The following is a 16,910-nucleotide window of genomic DNA, read 5'->3' on the forward strand; positions in this document are numbered from 1 at the left end:
ATCTAATAATTTTGGATGAATCTGAAGATAAGTTCATTTTCTGGTTTCAAGGCTGCTTTAAACTTAGTTCTTGTAAATTCTAAATGTGAAAGACTTTGACTTAATTTTATTTTATGCAGTTACTTAATACATCTAAGGAGGTTGCTAGACTCCAAGAGGAACTGGAAAAAATGAGACCATTGTTGGTAGAGGCTGCTAAAGAAACTGAGCAAACAATGCATCAGATTGCCCAAGATACGGTTAGATTTATTGTTACTATTTTTGCATTTATGTTTTTTATTTGAGATTTATGTGAGATATATAATCTAATAATAAAAAACATACATTATATTTGTATTAAGTTGTTCAATTATTTATGTAACAATTGCATTTTATCATTAGAGTGCTTCTTTATTTAATGTTCAAAGTGATGAAGTTGTATAAATCATAAAAAACAGTTAATGTTGTACAGTTGTAATATGCAAATCTACAAATTAAATTCTTGCATTACATATATTTCATATCTAAAAAAGTTTTAAATTTTTCTGAGTTGTGATTCCAAAATACACATAACTAGTTTATGTTCTGTGCAAAATTCAGCCTGAGGTGTTTCCTCCCATAACAGTCTAGTCAAGGGATTACCTACTGTTTCATGAGATAACTGTATTGTGTCCTGCTTTACCCTGTGTGTATAAAGAACAGCTTTATAACTGTCACATGGAACAGAGATACTTTCAGATTATATCTATTTGTGATTGGTCAGCTACAAGAATAATGTAGATGCTGTGAACAAGTTTCTGCTTTGAAAGAACCAATACATGCTGTGAATTGCTGTGTTTTCGTGTAAGTTCTTTATTAAGTACACAAACCATACTTTAATTTCAAGCTTACATAATTTTATTTTACTCTAATTTCATTTTCTTAACCTGGAAGACATGTAATACAGTTGTAGAATGTGAAATAAAAGTACTCTCCTGTGTTTTTCAGACTTGTTTGTTTATTCTCTTCTGTACTTGCTCTCATATTAACATTCTTTCTAACCAAATCTTTTAACCTCTTGTTTTATGTGAATAGGTTACCCGTGTGCTATTATTCCTCTGAAACAAGAATACCAACATTTGGTCTGGTTTAAAATTGAATGGTGAATAACAGGTGCAGATTTGTTTTATAGATGTTCTTCATCAGCTCTAGTTAGGTTGTGGAGAAGGAGAATGTTTTCTGTCCAGATGGACTGCATTTGACATGATCCATTACAAACCAAGGGGCTTCCACCTGGGTGGACCTCACTTAACTATCTTGATATCAATCCAAGGAGCTTCCCTGTATGTTCTTGCCTGGGTGTACTGCAAGCAATTGATTTTACAAACTTATACAAGGCACTTTCATGTTGTTTTTGTCCTTGGACCGCACTTGGCATAATGCATTGTATCCCAAAGTCCTTCCCCTGGATGTTTTCTGCCCAGGTGCACCGCATTTGGCTTATTCATATATGGTCCTTTAGCCCCAGCCACGTATTCCATTCGTTTCTACCCTATTTGTCTTATCTTCTTTACTGGGTGAATAGCACACCTGTTCCAGAAGTAGTGCAATAGTCCACAGGTGTGCATCATATATTAATTGTGACACACCTGCCTTTTTTTCATAGCTGTCACTCTCCACTGGATTACTTATATTTGCATCTTCACCGAACCCTCCAACTTTCCAGTGTGGGATTCTAGCTGTGGGGTAGCAGAGGTAGTACCATATCAGAAGTTAACATTGTTAACACTGAAAATGTAATTCCAGTACATACTTACCTCCTCTCACCCACTTCCCACTGATTTACCAGTGTTTTCGGGTTTGTATATGCCAATTCTCAAAAGTGAGGATTGTGGCTCAAGGATAGAGGGAGCTACCTGCACTAGTATAGAGGGTGCAATGGGATTGGTGGAGTATGGTCACATGATCAGCACTTGTTGCTGCAATGACACAAAAAATATAGGGGTATAAAAGACTGGTGAGCTTTTAAAAAGTTCACCAATACCTAGAGGCCTAATGAAGGTCAAGATAGTTATAGGTGATAGGAAGTGAGTACCTATCAGAAATACATTTTCAATGTTAGAAAATGTTATCTTTCATAGTAATATATCTATGATAACCTAAAATGTTAGTAGCTTTCAGAAATACATTTTCAATGTTAGAAAATGTTATCTTTCATAGTGATATATCTATGATAACCTAAAATGTTAGTAGCTTTCTTGCTGTTAATGATTTTATGTGATAATCACTTATCATTTTACAATATAGTAACTGAAAGAATAAACCTGCATATGGAAAACTGGTCAAGCATATGTAGTGAAGAGAATGAAAGAACAGCAAAGAATGAATATCATAACTGTTATTATAGCAGCATACAATAATTGTTTGTTTCTGTTAGAATGAAGCACAGAATGACAATATTTATTTGTTGTTTTTATCCTCTTCAAAATGTTTAGTGTGTTGAATTGTTAAATTTTTGTGTACATTTGTAGTGTTGTGGTGCATGCTCATACATAGCAACATAATGGGGAGAACAGTAGTACTGTGTTAAAGTGTTTCTTTGAAAGTGCACAACATTGCAACTGTTCTCCTGCTATGTTTAAATCTGTTACTGACTAAAATTACTGTTTATGTGCAAGCCTGCATTAAAGTAGTTTGAGATACTGTTGTACTTATTTTTTTGAGGCCCCTTGAATAGGGTACAAGCAAATTTGAAGTTAATTATAATGAATACATATTAATTTAATTACAGAATATGATGCATTTAACCTTTAAGGATGATATATTAAAATTAAACGATTATAATAATAATTATTTGCTTGTACAACATGGCAAGTAATAATGAATTAGGTACATAAAAACAATATAGTGTACAACATTATGGAATCATCCCAAAACATTACCCTAAAATAATTTTTTTCTTGCTTAGGAGGAAGCAGAATCTCTAATTATATCTTCATAATCTATTTGCCTAAGCAAATTCCTTTCTATTGTGAGCAAGGAAAGGGCATTTAAATATTCATTTAACATCGAAGCACGCAATTAATTTTTTACTCTAGCCATTTTTCGAAAAAGCTCTCTCTGCACTGCAATTCATGGTGAGTAGGCACAAGTATGTTCTTAATGCCACGTCAGCATTAGGAAAATCAAATTCGAGTTTGTTTTTTCTGATTGCTTTGATGCACTGTTGGGCAGATGATGTTTCACTGTCAAAATATTTTGCAAACTGTGCCATTTCATCAAGAAAAGAGCTGTCTAGATCTGGAGAGTATATGTCTCCCAGTCTTTTAGCTGCAGCAAAAATTTCAGTCTCATTTAAATTTTTGAAATTAGATAGAAAAACAAATTTCATTTCTGTCGCCTTATATGCAGCAAGCCGATTTTCCAAATATATTTGTAACTTGTAAACTACAGTATAAAATTTTCTACATGTAACTTCTGAGTTACAGATAAACTCATTTCACTTTCTGAAGTCTCATCATTTGCCAAGTTTCTTTTTGTCTTTCTATAAATCTCACTCCTAAACTGTTCTACTATATTTGAAAGCTTATGAGCTTGAATTCCAATTCTGTGGAATTCTTCACATACTGAATTTACATATTCCTTCAGTGAACTGATAAGCTTTACAGCAGTAGACAAATTAAGGCTCTTTTCTTGAAGCTTAGCACTTGTAGCCTCAAATCTTTGAAGAATTTTATACCAAAACACTGTCATGAAAGCAATATGTAACGTTCTCATTTTATTCAACAAAGCAGTAGTTTCATTTCTTACTGTTTGCCTTGCATCAATATCCTTAGATAAGTCTTCAAGGTTGGTATAAATTCTGTTGTAGTTTTCATACAGAATTTTTGTTGAAACTTATCTGGCTGACCATCTTGTTCCATTGAGGTTCTGAAGAGTAACTGGCCTCCCATCATCGCTTCTTAAGCCATCACAAATGCTTTGCCAATACTCGGTTGAAGCACAAAAATTGTACAGAGTTTGATGAAAATTAAAAAAATTTTTGCACATTTGTAACTTTCCACTGCATTCACACCTACTAGATTTAATGAATGTGGTGCACAATGGATGTAATCAGTATATTGGTTTATGTTTATGAGACATGCTTGTAGGCCATTGTATTTGCAGGACATATTTTCTGCATTATCTTACAATTTCCTACATACATTTTGAATGTCAATTCCCATCCTATTTATTTTTCTATGACAACTTCAGCCATTAAATTTCCTGTATGCCCATTTAAAGAATCATAACTGACAAAACATTTTTGTGTATCACCTTCCTCATCCACATATCGCAATATTATAGCTAACTGATCTGAGTGGGAGACATTGGGTGAGGAATCTACAATAATTGAAAAGTATTTAGCATCACGAATTTCATTAGCAATTGTCTTATAAATTTTATTAGCCATCAAAATAATAATTTCTTCATAAACCTTGTAGGATATATACAAGGTAAATTCCCAGCCTTTATTTCCATGCTTGGACAAGAATGAATTTAATTTAGCTGCAAATTCTAATGCAGCTAAAATGTTGCCATTGTTGAAATTTTCAATCTCCTCTATTCCCTCTAAGTGCTAATCCTCTTCCACACAAAAATGTTAGACATTCAACAGCTTGATGCAATAGCTCCTGCCAATATCGCATTTCTTTTTCTAAATCATTGTTGAACTTTGAATCCACAGTTTCTATGCTATTAGTTTGTACCATCCAGCAGTACAAAGAACAAATGCAGGCTTTATTTTTTCTTGGTTTTATATAGCTCTAGAGCTATGTGACCAATTACAGAATCCTTTTATAAAAGAGTCATCAGAATCTTTAAAAAGAATGCAAAGAAAAGCAAAAAATACATGTATTCACAGATTTAATAGTAAGGGTACATGTTGCTCTGTTGCCTTATAGTAATTAATTAAGAATTAATCATTAGGTTTTATTTTCATTTATCATACATTGAGTATGTAACCCTGAAAGTACCAAATCTTTATATGCCATTCACTACCAGTGTGGTCCACGTATTGCATATGTAATTTTATATTTTTACCTGCTAAACAATCAGTGTAAACAACTGAACAAACAAAATTTAGTGAAATCAGTCAGTTTTTTTTATAGAATAAGTAGGAAACCCAGGCAGTAATTACTGAAATTAATTACAACGTTGATGGTATTTTTCTGAAAAAAAACAAAAAAACTTCAGCTTCTCTTGGGCAACTAAAAGAAATCTTATACCAAGACTTTTACTTCTTCATTGAAGCTTCTTCAGTTGGTAATAGAAAGCTATGCTGAAGACATAAAATGTTTTGGTATATCATTTATATTCAGCTTCTCAAGGTTATCTGATGTTTTATAGAAGTTTAGAGAATTACTCAGGTTCTTTCATAAAACATTTTGATAGTATTTTTGTTTAGATTTTAGATATATTACTTGTAAGAAGTCTTTGACCCACAAGCAATTTAATGCATAAATAGTTTAGAAAAATGCACTTAAAAAAACTGGTGGGGTCCATATGTAATCTCCATCAGTAATTCTAAGGTTAATGCAATGAAGAGAGACATATATAAATCATATTTTATATTCTGGAAATGCGAGCATTAAAGTTAGTTATAAGCAAAAATGTTTTTCATTTACAGGTATGTTTTAACCCATTTGATTATATATTCTAAAATCACTGTTATGTAAATGATTTAATAACCAGTGATTTTATATTTTTAAAGTATAATATAGTTAATAATTTATTTAATGTTTTTCTTGCTTTAGTTTTTTTTTTCAGATATACATATTGGTATACATATTACTTTAGATTTTGATTAATAACAACTTTTTGTTGTGTTTTTTAAGATTGTTGCTGAGACTACAAAGGAAACAGTGCATAAAGAAGAAGCTGAAGGTAGAAAAAAGAAAGAAGAAACTCAAGCTATAGCTGATGATGCTCAACGTGATCTCAGTGAAGCCCTGCCTGCTTTAGATTCTGCACTTGCAAATCTTAAGTCTTTGAATAAGAATGATGTGATTGAGGTGAAAAATACATATATCAATTGTATGTTAATTTATTAATGTTAGGTTTTTAAATTCTTATTATATTAGGTTTGTTACTTTCAAATTTCATTGATATTTTTACAAATATTAGTGAGAATTGTTTGTTGTTACTGTACTAATTAAAACTACATATTCATATGTTTTTAACATTTTTTTCTATTATTTAATTGAAATAATGTTTTGATAGCATTTTAGATATTATTATTATTTTTAGTTTTTCTGTGGATCAACGTAAATCTGCCACTTTTGTAATTTGTAGACTAGTAAAGTCTATTTAAAGCTAGTTGTGTGGTTTTTTCAGGTCAAACTGATATACCTTAAAATGACAAGATAGGTCCACAGAATAACAGGACATTTGACCAAGACATTTATCACAAAGTAATTTTCAGTTTTCTACGAGTTTATGATAAGGAAATAAAGAGACAGGACACTGTTGTACAAAAATACAAGGAACAATCTTGATTCAAACACAAACATGGTGTGTGTGTGTGTTTGTAATTGCATGCCATGATTAACAGTTGATTTTACTGGATTTAGACTGCATTCTTTCCAGACTTGTTTAGATCGTTCTTGTTCCAGACTAACTAATCTACATTTCTTAGTTGAAATGGTAATGTCAGATTTATCCAAAGTGACTAATGTTACCAATGTGACTTGTAATTCTATTTGAAAATAAGGGAGGTTGTAATCTCGAGATATCACCTCACCTATTATTAGAGAGCACTGCTGTGTGTTTTCTCAAAATAAGTGAAACTGTCCAGTATACCATGCATAAGCAGCCCATTTGTTACTTCTTGCAAATGAAAAAAGAACAAAAATAGCTAGAGCAAAAGTAAATTAATAATTTTCTTGACCATATTTTATGTGAAATGTGAAAAAATAATACTTGAATAACTAAAAAATTTCCAAAATTTCTATATTAAAATAAGAAGTTAGATAATGCATGGTATGCTTGCATACCATACCACAGCAGTGTGGAATGACAACATGTGATAATTTTTATATAGATTACACCACATTTGAAAGTCTATAGTTGTAGAAGGATGAGAACTGAATAAAAATATATCAGGTCTAGAATCAGTTTTATAAATGTTTAAGATTGCCTGAGGTGTGACTTTCCTTACCTGAGTGTGGAGTAATATCATGATAACTTTTATTAAGATAATGCTACATTTGAAAATATGTTACTGATGAAGGATGATAACTGAATAATAAAGTATTCAGATCATGGATCAGTTTTGTACATGTTTTAAATTACTTAAAAATGATGATCATTTCCTGAATTTAGTGTAATAATTATTTATAACTAATTAGAATAACATTCTTGTGATGTTTTTAATTTTAAGGTCTGTTGAACTTCTATATTTTTATATTATTTGGGATACAGAAATTCCAGTTTTTGGTTTTACTTTTACTGGAAATCAGAGCATTCAATGGATTCTAAAAGTATGTTTAATGTATGAATTGAAAGAAAAACTTAGTCCAAAGAATGGAAAAGAAAGGATTAAAATCTTCAAACTGATATAAAGAATGAACTCTTGTCATTTAAATTTCACCACACCATACCACTCTACTTTTGACAGCCAACACTTTAATGCTATCAATAATTACATTAACACTAATCACACATATTTAAACTTTCATTCCCAGTAGACCTATCCACAATAATGAACACCATGACTACTACACATGCCCCATCTCTCTCATAGAAATACTTAAAACACTTAAACGCATGGCTTCCAGTTGAAGATAGCATCAACAACACAATTGTCAAAACTTTTTTGACAGTATGCTTAAACACCTAGCCTTCTATATAATATGTCCTTATTTTCTGGGTACTACCCATCAGTATGGAATTCTGCGATAATATAAGTCATTCCTAAGAAAGACTCAAACCTTAGCCTACCAAACAGCTATAGACCCACAAGCCTGTTGAACACCCGAGGAAAACTTCTGAAAAACGTTATATCTAACAGATTACTATATTACCTAGAAACCAACAACATTCTCAACAATAACCAAAATGCTAGTAGAAAGTACAGACAGACAACTGACCACCTAGTAAGATTTGTTGAAACTATACACCAGAGGCACAGTTGCAGCCTTTCTGGATGTAAAACAAGCAATCGACTCTGTCTGGCATAATGCTATCTAATAACAGAATTCATATTCCATTTACAAGATGGATCTCTAACTTTGTCACCAACAGAACTGCTAAAGTTAAGGTTAATAATTGCATGTCCAATACATTTCCACTGAAAGCAGGAGTACCCCAGGGCTCTTTCCTCAGCCCACTACTCTACATCCTCTTTGTAAATGACATACCACTTCTGTGGCTACTATATACACTCATCTCTCAGTTTGCCGATGACATTGCCATCTAGAGCACATCACGTGACCTGCTCACCGCCATGTCCATCCAAGATGCATTAAATCAATTAGTTAAATGGTGTAAGGAAATGGATAGTACTTCTCAACTCAATCAAAACACAGGCAATAGCATTTCACAAAAAATAGGAAGACAACACAAGAAAATAAGACAACTCAAACTTACAATATACAACACCCCAGTCATTTTTAAGACTACTGCCAAATTGTTAGGTATCACATTAAATTCATGCCTATCATGGACCACTCACTATAACAACATCCTCAAAAAGACAAGCACCAGGTTTGCACTTTTTCACCAAATCAAGGATATAAAAAAAGGATGCAATAGCCACTCCATCATCAAAATCTACAAAGCTTACATCAGACCTCTCAACAAATGTGGATGCCCCATTACATGTAATATGCCCAACACATTATATAAAAAGATCCAACAGCAACAGACCACTGTGATCAAAACAGCATTCTGTGTCCCCAAATACACCCCACAAATCTCATTAACCTCACCTATCGTTAAAAACCGCATTCACACTCTAGCCCAAAAATATTACAGCAAAGCCTTAAACAAATACCTTTCCTGCCTTAGCAGCCACACCCTCTATATGGCAAACATATATCTCTCCATTCAACTATATCAACAGTGCATAATATTCATGTACTAACCAATCCTTTTATTCCTTTTTAGCCTCACATTTCAGACACGTGTCAGGTAGATTATTTGGTGCCTGGCTCGTGAAAGCAGGTTTTCTCCGGGCACTCTAGTTTCCCCCTGCAACAAAATTTTACAGGGCATAGGATATCCTATCCAAGCCCCCCTGAAAAGGGTCGTTAATCTAGTAAGTCAGTAAGACTAGCCACCAAGACTAACTAGTCATAGTTAATTATCAAAATTCTATAAAATCTCCTTAACTTTAATAAAATTTCTACTATGCAATCTATCAAAACAAAATCACGTTCACTCAGTCTGCTTTTCCTTGCTCCTTTTGTGATGATGACTGCTCTAATCAACTAATGTCATCACCACGTGGATAAGCAATCACACGTGTTCCACACCAACTTCAAAATGAGGGTCTCTTCACAGCTTTCCTGGCACATTTGAGTTGCCATTTTCCTTAACTCCACACACCCATCAAGATTTCTCTCTATATGCTTAAGTTTAAATTAAGCTCAGTGGCTCCATACAAATTCGTTTGGCATCTAATCTCCCAATATGTGGGGTGAAGAGAAACAAAAATTTCTGACCACCCTGGTTTGTCTTTCAGGCCCCAGAAATTAATTCTGAAATCTGAAAGATTTTATACCTAAATTCCTGCCACGAATTTGATTGTATTTGATTTAAAAAGAAATGTTCACGAATTCAAAGACATATAAGTGTCATGAATTAAAAATAAGACTGACCACAGAAATTTAATTAAAAAATTAATCCTTGAATTAAAATAACTAAATATTGAATTCCTTGAATTTGAATATTCCAGTAAATTGAAATAAAATATATTTTATAAAATTGAAATTAAAACTTTTTTTAAAAACAAAAACCTAATTTTCTTTAGGTAAGAGCACTTCAGAGGCCACCTGAAGGAGTGCGTATGGTGGTTGAAGCAGTTTGCATCATGAAAGGAATTAAGCCTAAAAAAGTAGCAGGTGAAAAGCTTGGGCAGAAAGTGGATGATTACTGGGATGCAGGAAAAGGACTATTGCAGGATCCTGTTAAGTTTCTTGATAGCCTATTTAGTTATGACAAAGTAAGCAGTCTTAAATTCTTACCATAATGATAAAAAAAATGTATTTAATGATTGTACATAAAATCACATTGACATAATTGTAATAGATATAGCACTGAGTAACATATTGTTTAAAAGAAAATTTTTCATGCTATTATAAAAAGCCAAATTTCAAGTATTTTCCTGTGTTTTAGTTGCAGTACATATTTCAAAAAATCCAGTTGTAGGCTTAGTTTTTCCATACATAGAATGTTTATCATTTTTTAGTTCATTTAATAATATATCATTATATTTAATAATGAAAAAAATATATAAAATCGTTTTTAAGTTCATTTAAGTACAAAGAATAATCATTGCATATGTTATCAGTTTTATCGTGTTAGTGAAATATAAACATGAATAATTATTGAAGGATATCTACTTAATTTTCACCATCAAATCCTTCTGGGACAAGTTTTGGTTTTGTTTGAAATTTTAAATTAATGTTTTCTGTAATAGTCATTACAATAATACACAAGTAATAAATTTCTTTTGAATTACTTTGAATAAAGATAAAAGTAGATCTACTTTTTTTGGTAACAATGTACAAGTTATTTTGTTTTTGTACCTGCTTTTAAAAATACAAAGAATATACAACTGTACAATATAATGGTTCCTTTAATTTGTAAGTATAGAATTTCCGATACAGTATCTTACTCCTTCTCACACAATAGTTTTCTCGTTTAGCACTGCCCTCTATATGCAAACTCCCATCTACCCCATGAACAATGTGGATTATTGAATTTTTGCACGTAACTTATCATGCGACAATCCTCCACTAATAGGAGTGTGATACACCCTTCTGACACATTACTACCTCTATTCAGTTTCGCCTAGCACTCACTTCTCATTAGGCAATCATCGAGTTAAAATGTTCTCTATTTTTGTGGAAATTTCCATGATACCTTCTTTTTTTTGAAATAATACTTTCAAGTTTCTACAGTTCTTTGTTAATTGTAGTTTATCATCAAGTTAACTTACCTTGATTTTTTCTTTGGTTTGACATTTTTTTTCAAACCTTTTTTTTTTTGGATTCCCAACTCATTCATTGTCAAATATGAACTCTGAATTTTGTGAGGATTTTGACAGCCTGTTTCCTTCACCTCCCCTTTGCTGTGCAAGCCCGTACCTTTCCTGAGAAATCAGCCAGGCTCCCCTCAGTCTTCATGGATATGATTTCTCAGGTATGTTACCTAAATAATGAGTAGATATACCACAACACAGTTCACCTTTCCTGTTGGTATCCCTCATTCTACCATCAACTAGATGTTGGTTACCAATGGGTTGTTTTATTTAGAGCTGGACCACCTAACATAAGTTCTCACACATGTATTGGTAGGGATTCCTTGTTCTACATCGGTCACATGATTCTGCCCCATGTGCTCCAACTCTGGTAGTTGCCCCAGAGGTTTATGTTGTGTGTGATAGATGTGATCTCTCCATGTGCTCCACCTTCATGAGGTTCAAACCTGGAGGATGATGTTGCATGGAGTGAAACCAGTCTGATTGTTCTAGGATTTGAGTGAACCGCCACACTGTCACATCTTTTCCTACCATCGTTCAGATGTCAGGTTCCCAAGTAGCTAGTGTTGGTTGTGGATTTCACACTGTGTAGTTGGACAATATAAAATGTCTCCCTTCAGTCTCCTAAATTTGAGATGAATAGTGTGGAACATTCTCCTACCATGGATCAAAGAATACATTCCCAATGCCACCTGGTTTTGGACTGGAGTTGATCCAATGGTTATGGTCTGATACACCCTAGCCATTCTACACCATGGGGCTTTTCCCACTATTATTTCTGTGGTTGGGACCCTGCATGCAATCGTCACCTGGGTTATGCTCTCTGGAGATTTCAGTGTGATATAGGGTCAAACAAACCGTCTTTTCTCTCCAATCAGAGGTGTGCTCCTCCTGCTTCCCTCCCAATTCTACAACACTTACTAACACTCTGAGCAAAGAATATATCTGCTACAGAAGTGGTGCGGTCTCCCATGTGTGTTCCTCTCCCAACGTAGATAACTCTACATGGATGTTCTTTGTATGCTTTCGAGGAAACTCATCTATATTCCTCACAATGGTCCCTACAGCTTTTCAATGTGGGATTCTAGCTATCATGTTAGTAAGGGTAAGGTACTGTATCGGAATTTATTATTTTCGTACACTGAAAATATATTCCTGATAGATTTTTACCTGTTCTCACATTTCCCACCCTTCCTCCCCACTACCTGTGCTTATTTTCTGCCTATCTGTCAGTGTGGCAGTATGCATATTGACACATACTGCCACACTTTAACCACTGATATTGGGAAATTTATAGATTTTTTTTCTTGGTAAGTTCTTTTCTGTTAGAAAAAAACAACAAAGCATTTATGATTCCAAGCACTGTTTGAAGTTAGAAAATAAGTAGTTAAAATTAGTAAGAGGCAGAAACTAATGTGAAATGGATATAACCATGAACATAGAAAAATAAATTGTAGGAAAAAAGAATAACAGGTGAAGAAGGCTGGTTCTTCTAAGAAATTCAGTTTTCCTCAATTTGTTTTCATATAAATAGTTATTTTTAGTGTTTTATCTATGTCACCATTTATAACTTATTAAATTTATTTTATATAGTGTTTGTAAGCCTTTAACGATTTTCATATTTTAACTCCACAAAGTACTGTTAGTAATATTACATTTGCAGTTCACGCTTTATGAGTGTTTGATTTTTTGTCAATGGAAGTATTAATTGACCATTTCTTAAACTTGGATCATATTGTTCATAGCTTATAGGAATAGCAAATTTTTATTAAAAATCTTTAAGTTTATAAAACAATATGTTTTATTTTAAAAAATTAGTTTTATGTATATATAGTTTAAAGCATTTTTTCAATCATCATAGTCATATGTATATGGTTTTTCTGGGTTCTGCATTAGACACTGATGTAATACAGGTAATTTAGGTACAGGTCTCTTTGGTTTTTTATTATGCTTATTAAAATATCAAACACTTACACTTAGAATAAAAACAAGATTGAACTTAGTATGCAGGCACTTGATCTCCACAAACACTAGAGAGCTATGGATCTAGTACGTAGAAGGATAAGATTGTTACAGCTGAAATGAAAGCAAAAGAATACAGTGTTATAGTCAAGATAAAAATATAGTGCTTTATTTAGAGAAAACACTGATCAAAATAATGTTGAATTATTGTATTATGAAGTAAGGAAGAATAAAGAAAAATGGAATAATCTTTATCTAGAGTAGAATTAAACAGACTTAACTTAAAGTGTACATGATTAGCAAGTCTTCTTCATCATTTGACCTTAATCCCATATAGCTCTGGGATTTTCCTCTTGGGTATTTTGTATTAGCCAAGAATTTTTACACTTGGGTGGCTGGCCCAGACAGCAATCTTAAACTGCGAATGTGTTCAGTGACATGGATTCGATCTTGTGACCCTCGGCATGTCTTAATACACTCAAATATGAAAGGAAATGGTCTTCTCAGAGACAGAAAAAAAATCTCCTATGAAAGTGCAAAAACTGCATTAATTGTATATCCTTTTTTTGTGTAGCTGTTCAATTAGAAAACAGACACTAGAATGCCAAAATGTATCTGTTCCATGTGACTGTCACAAGGTAAAGTAGGATACAATGCATCTATCTCATTAAACAGTACATAAGTTCCTTCAACATAAAGTAATACATCTCTGACTGATTTTAGCACATGACCTTAACTGGATTTAAGATGATCCAGATTAGGAATTAGAAAGATTCAAAACTTTTGTGGATGTTAAACATATACTGTGGGTGAGTAAGATATGTAGTACTTGCATACTCTACACACTTATTTTTTCACCTGTCTAGCATGCTCTAATTTTAAGAACTTTTAGATGATTTGAACTATTTATTTTCCAGGAGAATATACCAGATCTTGTTATTCAGAAGATCACACCTTATATAGAAAATGAAGCATTTATGCCACAAGCTATTGCAAAGGTACCGTTCATGTATTATTTTAAAAATCATCTAGCAAGAAAAGAATATTGAGGAAATATTTAGTTAACAACATTTCTTTTTGACATCTCATAGGAAGAATATAGGGATGAATATGTAAATTCTTAGAATATTCAAGGGTGTAAACTTCCATAAAGTGTAAATATTTTTACAAGTTATTATTGATATAATTTATTTAGAATGTTCTATTCGTATTTATTCTTTTTTTACATGTTACATTCTGTAGGTTTCCAAAGCTTGCACATCAATCTGTGAATGGGTACGTGCAATGTACAAATATCATTTTGTGGTGAAGAATGTTGCACCAAAAAGAGTGAGTGATATTCTGAGTTATATTTTTATTATTCTATTCTGTTTTCTTCCTGTCTATTAGTTAATACAGGTTTACAATATACCTGTGAACAATCTCATAACATTAAAAATTTACATATTTATCATTTTTTTGTAGAAAGCCTTATCTGAGGCTCAAGAAGAATTGGACCAAACAGAAAGAGTTTTAGCTCAAACAAAGCAAAAGCTAAGAAAACTTGAAAATGGAATTGCTACTCTAGAAGGCAAATTGCAAGAGTGTGTGAAGAGAAAGGAAGACCTTGAATACAAAAGCTATGAATGTGAAGAAAGACTCATTAGAGCAGATAAGGTGAAACACTGAAAGGTTTTTAGTAAGAGAGCAAGATTTAGAATGAAAACTTATATGTTTCTTTAAAAAGTGTTTAAATATGCTTGTTACTAAAAAACAACTAACTTGAGTTTATATCAATACATAATATTCTGTTTTGAAATATATTTCTTTAGTCATTTAAAAATGAAAAAAATCCCTTTTCCTTACTCAGCTAAATATAGTACTTCTAAATTGATAGACATTTCAGTAGAAAAATAAGTTTTACTGAATTTCACTACATTTGAAGCTTATAGATGGACTAGCAGAAGAGAAAGATCGGTGGCAGAAAACTGTTGAACAATTAGACTATGTTATCAATAACATTGTTGGGGATATTATGGTAGCATCAGCCTGTGTAGCATATCTTGGACCTTTTACTGTAAGTTTTGTTTGAATTTTTGGTATATTTGTATCTTTAGCTCTTCCATGACTGGTTATAGAGAAAACAATATCTGTACTTCAAACTGTCAGAGTAATAATTTTGATATTGTATATTAATAGCTTTTATTTTAATGCTTGCCATACAGTAAATAATCCATTTTTTGTTCGTTTATTTCTCTATTATTATAGTAAACATTGCTATAATAACTGTATAGCTGAGTTGACTTAAGTTTTTTCCTTTTATTTTCTTCAAACTAGATAATTTTCACGTAATCAAGTTTATTGCAAGATCATTATTTATTACCATATGATAAAATATAGTTTATTACTGCTATTACTAAAATGAAAATCATCTTTATACCCACTTATAATTGTCATTCTTTATTTGTGCATATCACTTGCCCATTTGTGTTAAATACATATACTTAAAACACAATATGAATAATTTTTGTTTTTGAACTAGACATAATTGTAGACAGAACAAACATTACTATATGTGCTTAGTTTTTACTTTGTTTTAGTTTATTCCTCAAAAAACAACAATTCTCATACCATCACCAGTTTAGGACTATATAGTTTTAACTAACTCAGTCTTGTTAGCTAATCTGAGTTTAGATACATAACAGTTATTGTAAAATTGTTATTCATTTATTTCAAATTAATCCAAACTGCTTATGTCAATAGCTATCTAAAATGTGCAAGAGTAGAGGATATACAATTAACTTCCCTTCTGCAACATTAATTTCTCTTGCAATCATTAATGTGTGATAAAGTTTGGTATGTAAACATACCATGCATTTTTTACCTTATTATTATAATACACTATTATTTAAAATTTATCAGTTATTTTATATGTGTGTGCAATTTTCACACAACACAATGTCAAGAGTCTTTAAGTGTATTGCATTCTAGCTGCCTTTATTCCTTTGTCATTCTCTGAAGATAACAACTGTGCTGCCCTTGAGAAGTATGACTGTAATACTGCACATTGTGCAAGAATGTAGACAGCATGTCTTTGAATGGTAGGTCAGGTGGTTTCTCAAGGTTATGGTCTCCCCAATGTTTGAATGAGAATGGCCAGTCACATGGTAGTACTAGTCATTCTTGGTAAATCTGACAATAAGTGATAAGTAGAAGTTATCATCAAGTGCAGTTTGAAGAAAACTTGTCAGGTCCAGTAAAAGCAATAGTCCAATTTCTAAGCAAGTTAACTCTTTCAGCATGGGCTCGGTCCCTAGGACCAAACTCATAGCCATTTTGTGCTTGTTGTAGTTTTCATGCTATAACTTTTAAATTAGTAAGCATATGTTAACAAAATTTGGCAGATTGTCAGTAAACATTACAATGCTTTCATATCCAAAATATCAAGTTTTTTATTAAGTCTTAAGGTTTGTAAAGCAATGTTTTTCTCATGCTTTTTTTTCTTTTTGCATATTGCCTATTCAACATGTAAAGCAATTTTGATTTTAAGATTAAAAATACTTTTATGCATCAGAAACTTTTCAAATTTCACATGCGAAATTTTTATAATGTCCAGATAGTTATCAAATGTTTCTTAAGAAAAAACTTTTTATTTTATCTGTTATTTTCAGCAACGAATCTCTGTACGGGTTTGGTGGATTTAACTGATCTTTTAACCACCATAAAAAATTAGGAAATAAATATAAATTATGCCTCTTTCATTCTA

The 16,910-nt window shown here is 32.1% G+C and overlaps 1 protein-coding gene across 1 annotated transcript in view; it reads left to right on the forward strand.

Annotated features, from left to right (window-relative positions):
* Window positions 1-16,910, forward strand: part of LOC106463845 (dynein heavy chain 1, axonemal-like) — a 233,622-nt gene that overhangs the window by 165,352 nt on the left and 51,360 nt on the right. Inside the window, 7 exon segments of the mRNA XM_022391464.1 lie at window positions 120-239; window positions 5,835-6,011; window positions 9,971-10,162; window positions 14,083-14,163; window positions 14,408-14,494; window positions 14,630-14,821; window positions 15,090-15,221. Coding sequence (XP_022247172.1) covers window positions 120-239; window positions 5,835-6,011; window positions 9,971-10,162; window positions 14,083-14,163; window positions 14,408-14,494; window positions 14,630-14,821; window positions 15,090-15,221 — 981 coding nt within the window.

Source organism: Limulus polyphemus, unplaced genomic scaffold (genome assembly GCF_000517525.1).
Source record: "Limulus polyphemus unplaced genomic scaffold, Limulus_polyphemus-2.1.2 Scaffold1498, whole genome shotgun sequence".
Classification (NCBI taxonomy): domain Eukaryota; kingdom Metazoa; phylum Arthropoda; class Merostomata; order Xiphosura; family Limulidae; genus Limulus; species Limulus polyphemus.